This window comes from Salmo salar, chromosome ssa10, assembly GCF_905237065.1.
Source record: "Salmo salar chromosome ssa10, Ssal_v3.1, whole genome shotgun sequence".
Classification (NCBI taxonomy): Eukaryota; Metazoa; Chordata; class Actinopteri; order Salmoniformes; family Salmonidae; genus Salmo; species Salmo salar.
Genome location: NC_059451.1, coordinates 79011630 through 79030577, shown reverse-complemented (window position 1 = coordinate 79030577; position 18948 = coordinate 79011630). Strand labels below are relative to the sequence as shown.

At 42.7% G+C, this 18948-nt stretch overlaps 1 protein-coding gene across 2 annotated transcripts; it reads left to right on the top strand.

The window, feature by feature from the left end:
- The first annotated feature begins 1113 nt into the window (after positions 1 to 1113).
- LOC106561008 (AFG3-like protein 1) lies at positions 1114 to 17499 on the top strand. Of its 2 annotated transcripts, XM_014124544.2 has the most exons (16): positions 1114 to 1372; positions 3085 to 3145; positions 3291 to 3376; positions 3680 to 3826; positions 4014 to 4079; positions 4298 to 4422; positions 6728 to 6989; positions 7184 to 7321; positions 7536 to 7689; positions 7886 to 7993; positions 8207 to 8332; positions 8417 to 8527; positions 8668 to 8783; positions 12535 to 12735; positions 13266 to 13460; positions 14966 to 17499. In XM_014124544.2, exons 1-16 carry the CDS (start codon positions 1238 to 1240, stop codon positions 15149 to 15151), a joined length of 2217 nt encoding a protein of 738 aa, XP_013980019.2. In that variant the 5' UTR covers positions 1114 to 1237; the 3' UTR covers positions 15152 to 17499. The 2 variants fall into 2 exon arrangements, with proteins under 2 accessions (XP_013980019.2, XP_013980020.2); XM_014124545.2 differs by lacking the exon at positions 8207 to 8332.
- Positions 17500 to 18948: the final 1449 nt, after the last annotated feature.

Sequence of the window (18948 nt, the reverse complement as noted above, 5' to 3'; positions counted from 1 at the left end):
GGGCCCCTGTGTTAGGAGTCAGTGTGGAGGAGGTGTTGTTGCCAAACCGCAAATCCTGTGGTCTGCCCGTCAGTAAGTCCAGGATCCAGTTGCAAAGGGTGGTGTCCAGACCCAGGGTTCTGAGCTTGGTTTCGAGGTTGGAGGGAACAATAGTGTTGAATGCTGAACTGTAGTCAACAGCATTCTTACATAGGTATTGCCATAATTCTTCTTGGATCACTAAGATTAGGATCTGTTTTAATCTATTTCATAATTATTGTTATGTTTATTGATCAGATATTATGCATTTTACCACAATTTCCTCAACTACCAGCGGAAAAAAAGTTAAAATCAAATCTAATATGTTCTAATATGTTTTAACATTGCCCACCTAATGAAGAGGCCTGAGTTAAACATAATACTGAAAACCAATACATTATATTACTTAAATTTATTTTGTAATTTATCTCATTACCGCAACGCATAATCTTTTCTGGATCTTGTTTTCTGCCAAAATTACATGTGATTTTTATGTACACAAATTTAATAAAGAACAAATGGCATACTATCAGATTGAGCCAAAATTACTGACATTGAAATTGTATTTTTCCTAATATTTCCTAAAAATTGTGTTTGAAAAAGTCTTGATGATTATGACGATGATGATAAACTGAAGTCATATGGTGGCAAAACAAAATGATATCACAAACATTTAAGTTACTGACTACTGCTGCTACCTGTGTATTTATTACTTGCTGGATATTTCTATTTTTGTATGTTCATCATAAATGTGCAAATTGTAGAATCAACCTGTCAAATTGCTTGTCCATGATGAAATGTGCGTGTGTGTTTATCAGCCAATCACAGAACAAGATCGAGTTCTGCAGAAGGACCCAAAGTCGTCGTATTCGCGCATGGATGATTTTATTTTTATTAAAGCTGTACACTTGTATCTATTGAACATTTCGTATACTTTTTTCATTGCATTTTGAATATGCTTACATTTTATATAATTTGTCAACCATATCCAAATAATACATAAAGAAATATGTCCATTCCAACATAAATTGTGTCAGGCATGATTATGGTCAGGTTATTGGAGTCCTCAATGGTCAAACTCTGGATGACGTTGTTGCATTTAAAAGCCAAGCGCGGTGGCTGGTATTTAATATTGTAGCGTCGTTGAAGTGTAAGAGGACAGCATATCAAGAAAATCAGCTATTATTTCTCAGAGTGGACGGCAAGTGGCGGCCGGAGAATGGCTCAAATGCTGGGGCTTCTCTCGACGGTTGCTTTACCTTTACGGCTCGCAGTAAAACCTTGTGTACGCGGTTCAGTGGTGTCAGCAAGGAATTTATCTGTGCTGCCCGTCTACCGTGGCTGTTCTGTCAGGGTAAGATTGTTTTGTTATGTGATCATCCAGCCAACTGAAATTAGGTGTACGCTAATTAGCCATTCTAGTTAGCTAGTTCTATAACGTTACAGCATACAAAAAAATTAGTGGCTAGACATCTGTCAGGACTATCTGTGCCTCTTAACTAAACTCAGCAACAACAAAAAAATGTCCCTTTTTCAGGGCCCTGTCTTTTCAAAGATAATTCGTAAAAATGCAAATAACCTCACAGATCTATATTGTAAAGAGTTTAAATACGTTTTCCCATGCATGTTCAGTGAACCATAAACAATTAATGAACATGCACCTGTGGAATGGTCGTTAAGACAATAACAGCTTACAGACGATAGGCAATTAAGGTCACAGTTATGAAAGTCTTTAGTGTCCTAAGTTTTCTTATGACTCTGATAAACACCAAAAGAAAGATGCCCAGGGTCCCTGCTCGTCTGCGTGAATGTGCCTTAGGCATGAGGACTGCAAATGTGGCCAGGGCAATAAATTGCAATGTCTGTACTGTGAGACGCCTAAGACAGCGCTACAGGGAGACAGGATGGACAGCTGATCGGCCTTGCAGTGGCAGACCACGTGTAACAACACCTGCACAGGATCGGTACATCCTAACATCACACCTGTGGGACAGGTACAGGATGGCAACAACGACTGCCCGAGTTACACCAGGAATGCACAATCCCTCCATCAGTGCTCAGGCTGTCCGCAATAGGTTGAGAGAGGCTGGACTGAGGGCTTGTAGGCCTGTTATAGGTCACCAGACATCACCGGCAATAATGTCGACCATGGGCACAAACCCACTGTCGCTGGACCAGACAGGACTGGCAAAAAGTGCTCTTCACTGACGAGTCGTGGTTTTGTCTCACCAGGGGTGATGGGCGGATTTGTCTTTATCGTCGAAGGAATGAGTGTTACACCGAGGCCTGTATTCTGGATTGGAATCGCTTTGGAGGTGGAGGGTCCGTCATGGTCTGGGGAGGTGTCACACCATCGGACTGAGCTCGTTGTCATTGCAGGCAATCTCAACGCTGTGTTACAGGGAAGACATCATCCTCCCTCATGTGGTACCCTTCCTGCAGGCTCATCCTGACATGACCCTCCAGCATGCCAATGCCACCATCCATACTGCTCGTTCTGTGCGTGATTTCCTGCAAGACAGGAATGTCAGTGTTCTGCCATGGCCTGCAAAGAGCCTGGATCTCAATCCAATTGAGCACGTCTGGGACTTGTTGGCTCGGAGGGTGAGGGCTAGGTCTATTTCCCCCCCCCCACAGAAATGTCTGGGAACTTGCAGGTGCCTTGCTGGAAGAGTGGGGTAACATCTCACAGCAAATCTGGTGCAGTCCATGAGGAGGAGATGCACTGCAGTACTTAATGCAGCTGGTGGCCACACCAGATACTGACTGCTACTTTTGACCCCCCCCCCCCCCCTTTGTTCAGGGACACATTATTCCATTTCTGTTAGTCACATGTCTGTGGAACTTGTTCAGTTCTTGTCTCAGTTGTTCAATCTTGTGTAAATATTTGTATGAACATATGTTAAGTTTGCTGAAAATAAATGCAGTTGACCGTGCGAGGGCGTTTCTTTTTTTACTGAGTTTAGCTAGTAGCTAGCTACTAACGTTACTAGGCAGAAGCTCAACCGACTAGCCAAGTTAGCTAGCTAAACCAGCTATGATAACTCCAAATGCTTTCCTCTTCAGATTCTTGCACAAAATAAGTTGTCATCTCATGAACTACTATACTCTGCTGAGCCTCCAAAAGGTAAGACCCAAGAGTCGTGTCTAAGAAATATCTTGGTTAGCTTCATGAATGCAGAACTATGCCCTGACTCGCTCTGCCAACCTAGATGGGCTCTATTAATCAACACTGGTTGGAACAATGCAATCATTCACTTTTTGATTGGCAGAGGGTAAAGGGAAGGAATCACGTGGCAGGGGAGGCCGTGGAAGTGGCAGGAAAAGAGCAGTGAAAGATTGGAGCCGCATGAAGAAGGTATGTGCTGTGAATGGTCTGTCTTACAGTATTACTCCCTATACCATTGCTTCCCAACCAGAGGTACTTGAACACTCACGAGACCGTAGGCTTACTGCTAAAATGCACATGAGGGTGTACTCCGGGCAGAGCAAAATTCAGTTGGTGGTACAGTAACCAAAACCTTTTGGGAACCACTGCCCTATTCTGAGGGATGTTTACATATACTAGTGTGACTTTCTGTGGAACTGCATGCAGATACTGCAACATGACTTTTTAAAATGTATTTTTCTCCCATGTTTACCCTTTCCTCTGCCTTACTAGGGAGACATCCCATGGGGTAAGGAGTTCCACGCCCTGGTAATGTTAATAATTGGGATATCATCTGCCACACTCTACTATCAGTTCAGTGACACAGGCAAGGAGATCACCTGGAAGGACTTTGTCTATCATTACCTTGGCAGAGGAATGGTGAGAACAAAATGCAACAATTCAGTGAATACTGCACATGGAAATGCATGCTGATTTTATATATTTTTAAAAAATACAATAGTAATGTAATTGTTCAGTTACAGAACTTATTTTTTGTTTCCATCGATTTTGTCATGGCGTTTTCTTTACAACTAGGCCTTCCTAAAGCAGTTTGTTCTCTTCACAGGTTGACCGTTTAGAGGTTGTCAACAAACAGTATGTAAGAGTCATTCCATTACCAGGAGCTGATGAGGTAAGTGAAAACAGACCAGTCTCTGGATCTGAAACAGTGACAAACTTTAGATGATAGCATGATGACTTGCTTGATAGATTATTAATCCTGAGTGAATCTTTTTCAGTAGAATATAGCAAACAAGATTAAATGAAGTTAGGTTTTGGTGGATACATTGGAAGCTGCAGCCTTATCGACGAGGTTGACATTATTGACGTGTATTGGTGGTCTTTACCCAGGGCCATGTGTGGTTTAACATCGGTGGTGTGGACCTCTTCGAGAGGAACTTGGAGGCAGCTCACCATGAGCTGGGCGTGGAGTCCTCTCACAGGGCAGCTGTTGTGTACAGATCAAAAAGTGATGGGTGAGTTAATACACATGCACTATTAATCACATTTTAATAGAAATTGCGATATTGACATGCGCAATATCCATATCACTGCGATTATTTGAAATGCCACTTAGCCGTCTGTAACACCATTTTTAATGTATTTTTTTTTACTTTTGATATATTGCTCGAGTTGGTGGAGTTTTCTGTCTCTCCTCCTTTTTGATGCTTCCCACACACCCTGTCTCAAGTAGGCAGTTCCTCATGCTCGAGATTCACTCTGCATGTATTCACCAAACACCATGCAGTCAACCGATTTTTCTAAACCGGAAACAATGAGCATTTCCGCTTTGATTCTTTAAAGACATGCTCTAGAACTTTGGTGACAGTAAGTATTTTTCAAACTTCCCGCATTGGGCTGGATGTGTTTAATGTGTAGTTCATACATGCAGAATTTCTCTTACCTCAAATAGCAACAAAATCTCAAGTTTGAAAGCGACTTTTCTGAAAGCCATACTGGGGCATTTCTCCCACGTGGGCCAGCCCCATAACAATTTGAGTTTCATCCAATGAGCTTCAGCCCCTTGCCGTTTGAGTGACAGCTAGCAAGATGCACACAGCAGAATGTGAGGAAGCAATGATGTGGTGCACATATCTGCACATACAGTATGTGATGTAGTACCCAATTTCTGGGGCCCACTTTTTGCTCATGAATGCTACACTGAACAAAAAATATAAACAGCATGTAAAGTTTTGGTCCCCAAACATGAGCTGTTATTAAAAGTCCCAGAAATGTTACAAATGTACTAAAGCTTATTTATCAGAAATATATATTTCTCTTAGTGAGCATTCTCCTTTGCCAAGATAATCCATCCATCTGACAGGTGTGGCATATCAAGAAGCTGATTAAACAGCATGATCATTACACAGGTGTACATTGTGCTGGGGACAATAAAGGCACACTTTAAAATGTGCAGTTTAATCACACACCATGCCACAGGTGTCTGAAGTTGAGGGAGCGTGCCATTTGCATGCTGACTGCAGGAATGTCCACCAGAGTTGTAGCCAGAGAATTTTATATGAATTTCTCTACCATAAGCTGCCTAAGTCGTTTTAGAAAATTTGGAAGTGCGTCCAACCGGCCTCCCAACCACAGACCATGTGTAATGCCAGTCCAGGACCTCCACATCTGGCTTCTTCACCTGCGGGATCATCTGTAATAAAGCCCTTGTGGAGATAAACTCATTCTGATTGGCTGGGCCTGGCTCCCCAGTGGGTGGTCCTGGCTGCCAAGTGGGTGGGCCTATGCCCTTCAAGGCCCACCCATGGTGGCTGCACCCCTGCCCAGTCATGTAAAATCCATAGATTAGTGCCTAATTTATTTCAATTGTCTGATTTTCTTATGAACTGTAACTCAATAAAATCTTTAATTGCTTCATTTATATTTTTGTTCAGTATACTTTCAGAACTATTGGCTAAAAAGTATACAAAAGTACCAGAATCTCTTTTAATATAAATCCACATTTTCTATATTTTACTATTAGTTTGCTACTTGTTCTCTGCAAAATGCTAGTTGGTCTGTAGCAAGCTGCAATTGTGCCCCAAAAATTATTGTTAGCCCCTAATGCTAATCTCTAGCTAGCGGGCTAGCTAAAGCCACTGATAGGGGAAAATCCTGCTAGCAAGCCTTTGCTCTAATACAGGCCGGTACCAGTGGTGGAGCATATCAGCATTGTATGCAACAGTTTGTTCTTAATCAGAGGAAAAGGCAAAGAATATTCTGTTTGTCTGAATGTACCCATCTATTTCAATCCAATTAGGGTTCCATGGGAAACACTGACCAACGCTTTGGTTCCTACTGTCGCAACCAGCTCTTCCCTTTTGTCATGCCAAACAAGTGCCCACTGTATTCCAACCATAAATTTAGAATGATCATTCTATGAACAATTTGCCCAAGTGTGTTGATGTGAAATCGCAATATTTGGTACAAAAATCACAATTTGATTATTTGCCCATATCGTGCTGCCCTAACTTGCGATTCAATTTAAATGGAAATACAAATATTTCCATTTAAATTGAATCTCAACCCCTTTTTGTAAACCTACACTTAAAACAGCCTTTGTCCTCATGGGGATGTGGGAAGTGTCCCCACGTTTTGCTATTATTGAGGGGATTTTGGGTACCCACAAGGATAGAAGAACAATACTACACACACACCACAGCAATTCATGCCTCCACAGGGCTAGACTCTTGCTCACCCCAAAATTAGAGGCAGACTTATGAGTCAAATTTCAAGTTCAAGCTGACGCTTAACTATGAGACATCATTTTATGTCCTACAGGGTATTATTGATGCGCATGATCCCCACCCTGGGGTTGATTGGTTTCCTGCTCTTCTTCCTGCGACGCGGACCAATGGGAGGTGGTGATTGGACCGCCTTCACCCCATTCAGCATCAGTGAATCACCAGCGAAGATGTACAACATCAACACCAAGTTCAAGGATGTGGCCGGCTGTGAGGAGGCCAAGCTGGAGATCCTGGAGTTTGTTAACTTCCTGAAGAACCCCCAGCAGTACCTGAAACTGGGGGCCAAGATCCCAAAGGTAAGGGATGAGACAACCGCGGTCATACTAGTCCTGAAACACCTTTCAATGTAACGTCAAGGGAGAAAATGTGTTGATTTTAGATGTTGTATGATGACTTTTCACAACCCATCACAAATGAATGTCCCTTTTATTTTTATATATCTTTCATCAGACGCCATTTCAGGTATTTTAAATCTTGTGTGTGTTCTCAGGGTGCGGTGCTCTCTGGACCTCCAGGCACAGGCAAGACCCTGCTGGCCAAAGCCACAGCAGGAGAAGCCAATGTCCCCTTCATCACAGTCAATGGCTCGGAGTTCCTGGAGATGTTTGTGGGTGTTGGGCCTGCCAGGGTGAGTACACAATAGAGCCAGAGGAAACACTTACAGCTGACTTCATAACAACCATTTCAAGTCAAATTATGTGCATTTTAGATTATAGCTAAAAGTAGTTATAGCTAGCTAACCACAGGGATACATTTCAATCCATTTTACTGGAAATACTTTGCTTAGAGGATGTGAATGAAGCTGTTTTAAAGACCTAGTATTGACTGTTTTCTCCCTGTAGGTGAGAGACATATTTACCTTGGCCCAGAAGAATGCCCCCTGTATCCTGTTCATAGATGAGATAGACGCGGTGGGCCGCAAGAGGGGCGGGGGAAATTTTGGGGGCGAGAGTGAGCAGGAGAACACTCTCAACCAGCTGCTAGTGGAGCTGGATGGTAAGTATCGGTGACAGTTTCCCCATCTAATATCATACTCACTATCATAATGTTTGTTAATTGGATATGTCCCCTGTATTTTACTTTGATTTTATCTGTTATAAAGCTGTTATTGTCCACATTACTCTAAAATTGTTTACTTTATGAACTGTAATGCAGATACTGTAAGATTCATTCCCTGGTATTTGTCTTCTAGGGTTCGACACCAGCACTAACGTGGTTGTCCTGGCAGCTACCAACAGACCGGACATCTTGGATCCTGCACTCATGAGGCCTGGTAGATTTGACAGGCAGATTTACATAGGTATGGAATCTTAATTAAACTGGAGCTCAGGCAACATGGTGTGCTGTGTTATGTCAACTTACAGCATATTTATATTGACATCTAATACTATTTGGTAAGACTTTATGTACACCTACATAAGGACTTAACACATTTATAACCCATACATGACAATTTTATAATCAGCAGACTACATGAGCGTTTCATAAAATCCAATACATGTCCATGTGTCAGGCCCACCTGACATCAAAGGCAGAGCGTCCATCTTCAAAGTGCACTTACAGCCCATCAAACTGGACCCTGCTATGGCCAAAGACGGATTGGCCAGGAAGATGGCTGCCGCCACACCAGGCTTCACTGGCAAGTTGAGCTGCTCTGTGTGAGAAGATGCCATGATGATTATCTTGACGTTGTCTTTTTAAACATCCTCTCCGCCTTCATCAGGAGCCGACATAGCTAACGTGTGCAACGAGGCTGCCCTAATCGCTGCTAGACACCTCAACCCACATGTGGAAGGAAAACACTTTGAGCAGGCCATCGACAGGGTTGTCGGCGGTGGGTACAATGTCTTCCAGCGCCTTCTCTTATTGTGTGGTCTCTGCTTTGTAAATGTTACATATTTAGGAAGATGGAGTGGGGATTAAATGGAAACTTCCGTTCTTCACCATTATTTCTCTCTCGCCATCTCCCTGTAGGTCTTGAGAAGAAGACCCAGGTGCTGCAGCCCAATGAAAAGAAGACTGTGGCATACCATGAGGCTGGACATGCAATAGTGGGCTGGTTCCTGCAACATGCTGACCCACTGCTGAAGGTAATGCCCTCTTTAAAGGCCTTGCTTTGTTTATTTGGTCGGGGGTTGCCAAACGAATAAATATTATTACTATTTATTTTTTATTTTTTAGCACTGCATACTATAAACAACTCTGCAGCACCCTCCATTCCTTTGTTGGTGTGAGTGAAGGCCAGCTGTTTGGCCTCTGACCTACACATGAAACAATTGAAATCAATAAAAGGAGACCTGTGAGACTTCTTAGAAGTCATTATACTGTACAACCATGAGTCTGAAGCGCTTACTAGATCCATGTGAAGGTAGCAGTCTGCAGTGGCCTCTTTGTGTGGCAGTTGAGGTCATTTCATGAGGTGCCCTATGTCAGAGTGAGTTTGTTTTGAAGCCTAGCCACAGTGTTGGGCTATGATTTGATGTGGTTGAATTGTGTATTAAATAAATCGCATGTGGATACAATGAGCTGGTGTCATGAAAGACATGGCATTTTTAAATTGTGCCTGGAAAGTTGAGCAAAAGTCATGGAAATGATTTTACTAATAAATCTTAATGTGATTTATTTACGTACCGCTTTTATATTTTATCAATCAAATAAAAATCATATCAGTCAGGATCCGAATGACACTAGTGCATCTCTTTGTGTGCATCACCCATAGATGTTAAATCAGCTGCATGTGAGATCGGAGTGGGCCATTGCTCAAAGTTTTGATTTATTAGGATTCGCATTTGCCAACGCCAATAGCGACAAGTGGTCTTACTGGCTTCCTTCCATTAGGAAAATGTGGTGCCTGTCATGACTGGCAGCATTTTAATTTACCGGATATTTAAGAAATGTACCGGATCCATATGCGTTGGTTGCGCAACCTGATTAGGGCGTCCACCCATGGTGCTCAGAATGCCAGAAATCACATTTTAGCTTATTGGAGTTAATCTTAACAGAACATGCAACTCTGATTCAACGGTGTGTGTCATTCTTACCGAATTCCGATGTTAGAATACATACAGTCGTGGCCAAAAGTTTTGGGAATGACAAATATACATTTTCACAAAGTCTGCTGCCTCAGTTTGTATGATGGCAATTTGCATATACTCCAGAATGTTATGAAGAGTGATCAGATGAATTGCAAAATCCCTCTTTGACATGCAAATGAACTGAATTGCCAAAAACGTTTCCACTGCATTTCAGCCCTGGCACAAAAGGACCAGCTGACATGTCAGTGACTCTCTCGTTAACACAGGTGTGAGTGACGAGGCTGGAGATGCTGATTGAGTTCAAATAACAGACGCTAAGCTTCAAAAGGAGGGTGGGTCTTAGAATCATCATTGTTCCTCTGCCATGGTTACCTGAAAGGAAACACGTGCCGTCATCATTGCTTTGCACAAAAAAGGCTTCACAGGCAAGGATATTGCTGCCAGTAAGATTGCACCTATATCAACCATTTATCGGATCATCAAGAACTTGAAGAGCGGTTCAATTGTTGTGAAGAAGGCTTCAGGGCACCCAAGAAAGTCCAGCAAGTGCCATGACCGCCTCCTAAAATTGATTCAGCTGTGGGATCGGGGCACCACCAGTACAGAGCTTGCTCAGGAATGGCAGCAGGCAGGTGAGTGCATCTGCACGCACAGTGAGGTGAAGACTTTTGGAGGATGGCCTGGTGTCAAGAAGGGCAGCAAAGAAGCCACTTCTCTCCAGGAAAAACATCAGGGACAGACTGATATTCTGCAAAATGTACAGGGATTGGACTGCTGATCCCCTTTACGATTGTTTGGGGCATCTGGAAAAAAGCTTGTCCGGAGAAGACAAGGTGAGTGCTACCATCAGTCCTGTGTCATGCCAACAGTAAAGCATCCTGAGACTATTCATGTGTGGGGTTGCTTCTCAGCCAAGGGAGTGGGCTCACTCACAATTTTGCTTAAGAACACAGCCATGAATAAAGAATGGTACCAACACATCCTCTGAGAGCAACTTCTCCCAACCATCCAGGAACAGTTTGGTGACGAACAATGCCTTTCCCAGCATGATGGAGCACCTTGCCATAAGGCAAAAGTGATAACTAAGTGGCTCGGGGAACAAAACATAGATATTTTGGGTCCATGGCCAGGAAACTCCCCAGACCTCAATCCCATTGAGAACTTGTGGACAAACAAACCCACAAACTCCATGCACAGCATAACTGTCCACATTTACTTTTCCTCAGCCAACAAGACGAGTAACGAACATCGAGTAACAAATATCAATCACTAGCCTATCTACTATCCCCATAGTATAAAGTTTACCATTGCTTGTTCTGTGCCAGAATGAAATGGCCTATTCCAAACACTCTGGGACAGTTGTCGGGTGATTAGATCCCACATTCATACAACCAGAAGGCTTATGGGCTACATGCAGAAAACGTTAAAAAGCAATGAGTCTCATGCAACAGATCAAAACGTTAAGCTTAAAATGTTGATAAACTATTTATTCACGTAAGTGCAGAAATGAGCACGGGGCAGTAGGCAACACAGGAATGTTCGTTCAGTGACGTAATTAGCGGGAAAACACCATTGTTACCGAGATGACGATATCCGTTGGAAATGTAGAAAGAGAGAATATCTAAATATGAAACTAACATGGGTATGACTAGGATTGTGCCGTTGGCTGCTGGAAAATGAAATAAAGTTGATTTGAAAACCAATATGAGAGAGAGGCTACTAGTTTCAATGGCGTCTGGAAGTCTTTATAAAATGAAATAACTGCCTGCAGGTTTGGTAAAATTGTCCAGTCTACTTTGAAGGAAGGTAAGATGCCTCATATGTAGTAAAACGTTAACATTTCTAAACTGTTAAGTAATCTTTTCGAAATGCATGTTTCCAGCTCATTGCAAAGTTGTGTGAAGCGCTGAAGCCTGCGCTAGTTGCCTGTGCACTTGAATGGCAAATGGGAAGCTCGCTTCAATTTACCAGTTGAGGGGGAAAAAATAGATATTTTTGATCGTGGCCATTTATTTATATATGTACATGTGATTGCCTTTAGAATTGTTGCGCAATGATTGGGCTTATTAAAGCACACGTTTCACTCCAGCATCAACAAACAGCTTTTAGAGCTGTATCAGCAGCTCACGCAACATCGACTGGTATTTCAATCAATGAATCGGTTAAAATGCATTTTCTCAATGCGATGTTACTTTTTTTTAAATGTATTTCCCCCCCCCCCTGCTACTGGACAAGTGACCAGCTCCAATTGTATTTATCGGCTTTAATTTTTTTTTTCAAAAGCCGGCTACCAGTTAACTGACACTGTCCGACACAACGAAAAGACATTACAGACAAAATACTTACATTACACATTGACGTGTGTGCGCGCGCATCTATCAGTTAAACATACAGTACATGTCAGCAGGGAGAGACAGTTGGACGTTGCAGCAGCAGGTAGGCCTAGCCTATAAAATATGATAAAGAACAGACTAACTACGTAGCCAATAAAAATTAAAAAATAAATAGTTTGTACCTGCTAGTTAACAGGATTGATGTTTTCATGTCTTGCCCTAAACTTTGTGGGGCATTAAGTGCCTTGCACAACAGATGGTACATGATCAGAGAGCATCCTACCTGTGTCGATACTTTTTTAAAAAATTTTTTATACTTGCATAGAGACGCTGCAAATTGTTGGTCATGGAAACTTGGTTAAGTCATGGAGAAGTCATACAATTCCATCTGTCAAAGTGTATGAACCCTGGATTTGTAAAGTGGATTTTCTTTCACGATTCTAATGCCATGTGTTCCTCTTCTCTTCCTCTAGGTGTCCATCATCCCCAGAGGGAAGGGGTTAGGGTATGCCCATTACGTTCCCAAAGAGCAGTACCTGTACACGCGGGAGCAGCTGTTTGACAGGATGTGTATGATGCTGGGAGGACGTGTGGCTGAACAGGTCTTCTTTAAGAAAATCACCACAGGAGCTCAGGACGACCTGAAGAAGGTCACCCAGTCAGCCTACGCACAGGTACTGAAAGGATCATCAACTAGATTCAGCCGCGGGATTTCTTTTTTTTTTTCTGGAGCGGATGGTCAAATTGACCGCAAGAAGCCCAAACAGATATGTTTGACTAAGACAATCATTTGAAACCTTCCTTACATTTGTATACGATCACGTGTCTCTATTATACTTGGTAACAGATGTCTTAAGTCAGTCACTTGGCGCTGATTTTCCTGTTTTTAGTCTTATGTCCAACAATAAACTCCACACAAGGTTATCTGGATTTCGCCTATCGGGTTAAATGTGTAGAAATAGGAGTCCCCATTCAAGTCAATGATTCATCTGTTCTATTCATTCTATTTCTATGCATTTAATAATCTCTTATAGGTGAAACCTAGACAACTGTGCCCAGAGCTTTTTAAATGACTCCCCAGACAGTCAGAAAAGCAATGGTTGCGATTCAACAATGTTGATAGGAATTTGTTTTGGGAAGTGTTGCTTTGGCATAGTACCTGTTGTATTTATGACCCCCCCCCCCCACAACTTCTGGCCTCCAGGTAGTGCAGTTTGGGATGAGTGAGAAGGTAGGCCAGGTGTCGTTTGACCTGCCTCAGCAGGGGGAGATGGCGAGGGATAAACCTTACAGCGAGGCCACGGCAGAGCTCATAGACCAGGAGGTCAGAGACCTGGTGGACAGCGCCTACCAGAGGACCATGGCGCTCATTATGGACAAGAGGGAGTGTGTGGACATGGTGAGAATTGCATTGACCTACATGAACATCATGTAGTTCCAAGGTTTTCAGAGTACTCTTTATGCTGTCTTATCAAGGGTACACCATCTAAACTCAGCAAAAGAAACATCCTTGCACTGTCAACTGCGTTTATTTTCAGCAAACTTAACATATGTTCCTACACAAGATTCAACAGACAAACTGAACAAGTTCCACAAACATGTGAGTAACATAAGTGGAATAATGTGTCCCTTAACAAAGGGGGGGGGGTCAGTGTCTAGTCTGGCCACCAGCTGCATTAAGTACTGCAGTGCATCTCCTCATGGACTGCACCAGATTTGCCAGTCCTTGCTGTGAGCTGTTACCCCAGTCTTCCACCAAGGCACCTGCAAGTTCATGGACATTTCTGGGGGGAATGGCCCTCACCTTGCGATCCAACAGGTCCCAGACGTGCTCAATGGGATTGAGATCTGGGCTCCTCTCTGGCGATGGCAGAACTGACATTCCTGTCTTGCAGGAAATCGCACACAGAATGAGCGGTATGGCTGGTGGCATTGTCATGCTGGAGGGTCATGTCAGGATGAGCCTGCAGGAAGGGTACCACATGAGGGAGGAGGATGTCTTCCCTGTAACGCACAGCGTTGAGATTGCCTGCAATGACAACGAGCTCAGTCCGATGATGCTGTGACACACCGCCCCAGACCATGACGGACCCTGCTCCAGAGTACAGGCCTCGGTGGAACGCTCATTCCTTTGACGATAAACGCAAATCCGACCATCACCCCTGAGACACTTTTTGTCCAGAGACTGTGGGTTTGTGCCCATTGGCAACGTTGTTGCCGGTTACCTTACAACAGGCCTAAAAGCCCTCAGTCCAGCCTCTCTCAGCCTATTGTGGACAGTCTGAGCTCTAATGGAGGGAGTGTGTTCCTGGTGTAACTCGGGCAGTTGCCATCCTATACCTGTCCCGCAGGTGTGATGTTCAGGTGTACCGATCCTGTGCAGGTGTTACACATGGTCTGCCACTGCGAGGACGATCAGCTGTCCATCCTGTCTCCAAGTAGCGCTGTCTTAGGCATGTACAGATTTAGCAATTTATTGCCCTGGCCACATGTCTCCTTGCAGCATGCTTAAGGCATGTTCACACAGATGAGCAGTGACCCTGGGATCTTTTTAATTTTTTTTCCCCCCCAGAGTTAGTAGAAAGGCCTCATTAGTGTCATAAGTTTTCATAACTGCTTAATTGCCTACTGCTTGTTAGGGTCTTAATGACCATTCCACAGGTGCATGTTCATTAATTGTTTATGGTTCTTTTGAATAAGCATGGGAAACCGTGTTTAAACCCTTTACAATGAAGATCTGTGAAGCTATTTGTATTTTTGAGTTCTTTGAAATACTTTTTTTTTTTTCTGAGCTAAAGCAACCTAGTAGTCCCTAGAGCTGCTGTTTTGGCTCTGTCATTCCTAATGTGTCATGAATGTCACTGAGCTCACTGCAACATCACTGTTCTTCTCCTCTCTACCCAGGTGGGGAAGTGTCTCCTAGAGAAGGAGGTCCTGTACAAGGCGGACTTGCTGGAGCTGCTGGGGCCACGGCCGTTTGAGGAGAAGTTGACATATGAGGAGTTTGTGGAGGGGACTGGCAGTTTTGAAGAGGACACCAGCCTGCCAGAGGGCCTGAAGGACTGGAACCAGGAGAGGGGACGTAGCTGAGGAGCCTGCCCCAGTTAAGGAGAAACGGGACCAATAGACAGGACAACCAGTGACTACCTCTTAACCTAAAACCCATCTCAGCACAACACGCATCACTTCAATCATGTAGCCTAGGCAGAAGGCAGGATTGGGTGGACTTAGCATAGTACAGTGTCCAGGGACATATTTATCTGAGTTCAAAGCAAACTTTCAAGCCTGAATTCAGAGCTTTCAATGCCATATTTGGGGTGAGCCACACTTTACTCAAAGGAAAAATATGATTGACAGTGGAAGTATTGAGATTTGCTCTTTTTAGGAGTTTGATTTATTTCTCTCCCCACATGTTTATCATAACTGAATCATGTACAGTCGGGTACAAAATGATTAGCACCCTTGCTGAAGATGAGCAAAAAATACTTTATAAAATAAATACAAATGGGGAGCTATATTTATGCAACCTTTTTATAATACAATTGCTCCGAGAAGGATAATTGATTTAACAAGTAATACTTTCTGTTGAAAAAGAGGGGGGGGGCAAAATTATTGGCTCCCTGTTTTCAATACTATTCAATATCTCACCTTGTGAGGATAAGGGCACTGAACCCTTTTTCCTAAAATGTTTTGAGATTGGAGAACATGTTTGGAGTGATCTTAGCCTATTACTCCATACTGAATCTTTCCAGATCCTTGATATTCTTTGTCTGCCCATATGGACTGCCCTCAATTCAAACCAGATTTTTGAATGGGGTTGAAGTCTGGATACTGAGTTGGCCATGGCAAAATGTTTTTTTATTTTGTGGTCAATTAACCATTTTCTTTTGGAATTTGATGTGCTTGGTTATTGTCTTGCTGGAAGATCCACTTGTGGTCAAGTTCAAGCCTCCTGGCAGAGGCAACCAGGTTTTTAGCTAAAATGTTCTGGTAGTGGGTGAAGTTCACGGCACCTTTGACCTTAATATTTTACACAAGGTATGGGGTTCATTCTTTTGACACCAAAGCACCACGGGTGTGCGTGGCCAAACAGCCTCAGTTTTAATCTTTTCTCATCTTTATCAAGGGTGCCTATAATTTTGGACATCTGCACCATAAGACCAGATTGTTTTGATATGTTCAGCTATTTATTTAAAAAGGGACTTCCTCCCTGTAAAATGAAATTCACAACTATTTGTTTCTTTCCCTCAAATGAATGCTACATTTCTAATCTTGTTCATCTTTATCTACCAATGACAGTTACTAGTTATGAAAGATGCACTTCTTTAGAGTATTAATATCCTAGTTCATCAAAATGCTAGAAATATACTTCGATGTGTGGAAATTTGCACTGCCTCCATCTCTCAGGCTTGCAATTGTAGGGTGTGAAAGCTTAAAAGGGATACTTCAGGATTTTGGCAATGAAGCCCTTAATTTAGTTTCCAGTCAGATTAATTGTCTGATTGCAGTTTGAAGAAAGTTGCAAACTAGATTAGTACAATGCCTGGAAGTCTATGGTAACTACTAGCATGCTAGCAGATCCCATAGACTTCCAGTCATTGTGCTAATGCTAGTTAGCAACTTTCTTCAAACTGCCTCACTTCTTTCATACTGGATGCAGAGACATAAATGGTGTCCGTGAGTTCATCACTCTTGCGAAGTAGACAAAGGGCTTCATTGTTCAAAATCCCAAAGTATCCCTTTGACCACAAATTATAACTGACTATGCTCAGTGAGTTTGTTTTTAAGGATGCTATGCTGCTCCAGGAGAGTGTGCTGTTGAAAAATGTACATTAGCACACATCTCCTACAGAATTGTAAACAAGTTGCTACCTCACTTAAAAGCGACGTATAAAACTCAATTTCCTTCGTATAGGTCTTGCCTTCCCCAAATATTTCAGGATTTCCTGTGTCGGTCAGTACTACAAATGTTTCCATTTTAACTGATCAGCACTCAAGTATTGTAAATATTGTAGCATAAAATGTATGTTTAGTTGATGGTGGTTTGGATTGTGTGCACTTACCACCTTAACATGCAAATTTACCCTATTTTCTCCAATTACTGGGGGACCATAGTTTTTCATTTGGATTCAAAATTAGATGCTGTGTATGAAGGCAATGGGTATAAAGCATGTCTTTGTTTCCTCTGCTCACTGCCACCAACCATTTGCTTGTAATTTTGCAACTTTTTTAATGTTTCAATAAACTGTTTGTATTTGATTTTGATTGCATTTGTGGTAATGTTTTAGTGTAGGTATTAATTTGAAGCTGTAAGAGGTTAGGTGCAATGATAGAATAATACTTTCAACGCACTGAATTACTTCTACATGTTCTGAGACTAATGGAAAAATAAGTTTATATTCATTGTATTGTAATAAAGCAACACCTATGGCATCTCACATGTAGTCCTCACTACTTCCAGTCCTTTTGGAAGGTTAACCTTCGCCACATCTGAGGTCCCGAGCGCTCTGGAGCAGGTCTTCAAAGATCTCTGTACTTTAGTGGGTTCATCTTTGCCTCAATCCTGACGTCTCCCAGTTCCTGCTGCTGAATAACATCCCCACAGCATGATGCTACCACCACGATTCCTCCAGACGTGACGCTTGGCATTCAGGCCAAAGTGTTCAGTCTTGGTTTCATCAGACCAGAGAATCTCGTTTCTCATGGTTTGAGTCAGGTTCCTTTTGGCAATCTCCAAGTGGGCTGTCATGTTCCTTTACTGAGGGGCTTCCATCTGGCCACTACCATAAAGGCCTGCTTGGTGGCGTGCTGCAGAGATGGTTGTTCTTCTGGAAGGTTCTCCCATCGCCACAAAGGAACTCTGTCAGTGACCATCAGGTTTTTGGTCACCTCCCTGACCAAGGCCCTTCTCCCCTGATTGCTCAGTTTGGCTGCGCGGCCAGCTCTAGGAAGAGTCTTAGTGTTTCCAAGCTTCTTCCATTTAAGAATGATGGAGGCCACTGTGTTCTTGAGGACCTTCAATGCTGCAGACATGTTTTGGTTCCGTTCCCCAGATCTGTGTCTCGGCGCTCTACGGACAATTCCTTGAATCTCATGGCTTGGTTTTTGCTCTGACATGCACTGCCAACTGTGGGACCTTATATAGACAGCTGTGTGCCTTTCCAAATCATGTCCCTTCAATTGAATGTACCACAGGTGGACTCCAAGTTGTAGAAACATCTCAAGCATGATCATGGAAACAGGATGCACCTGTGCTCAATTTCAAGATTCATAGAAGGGTCTGAATACTTGTAAATAAGGTATTTCTGTTTAAGAAATGTTTTGCATTATGGGTGTTGTGTAGATTGATGAGGAAAAAGTTATTTCAATGAATTTTAGAATAAGGCTGAATGTAACAAAATGTGGAAAATGTCAAGGGGTCTAAATACTTTCCGAAGGCACTGTATGTACATCGTTTGAAAATGTGATTCACGTATTGAAATACGTCATGGGTCCATATTTGCAAACAGTGCAGGTTTAAACTGGACCTCTGTCTCAAATTGCACAACAGCCAATTAAAATCACCCAACGTAGCTGGACGTGATCCAACATTTGTTCATGAACGTGCACTTAACAGAAGTCCAACGGCTCTGATAATCAAAGCAACTAGATCACATGCACTTGACTGACTGATCATATACAATTGAAGTTGACAGATTGCATACACTTAGGTTGGAGTCATTAAAACTCGTTTTTCAACCACTCCACAAATTTCTTGTTAACAAACTATAGTTTTGGCAAGTCAGTTAGGACATCTACTTTGTGCACGACAAGTAATTTTTCCAACAATTGTTATATTGTAACCTGAAAGGCCGCTTCGCAAGGAAGAAGCCACTGCTCCAAAATTG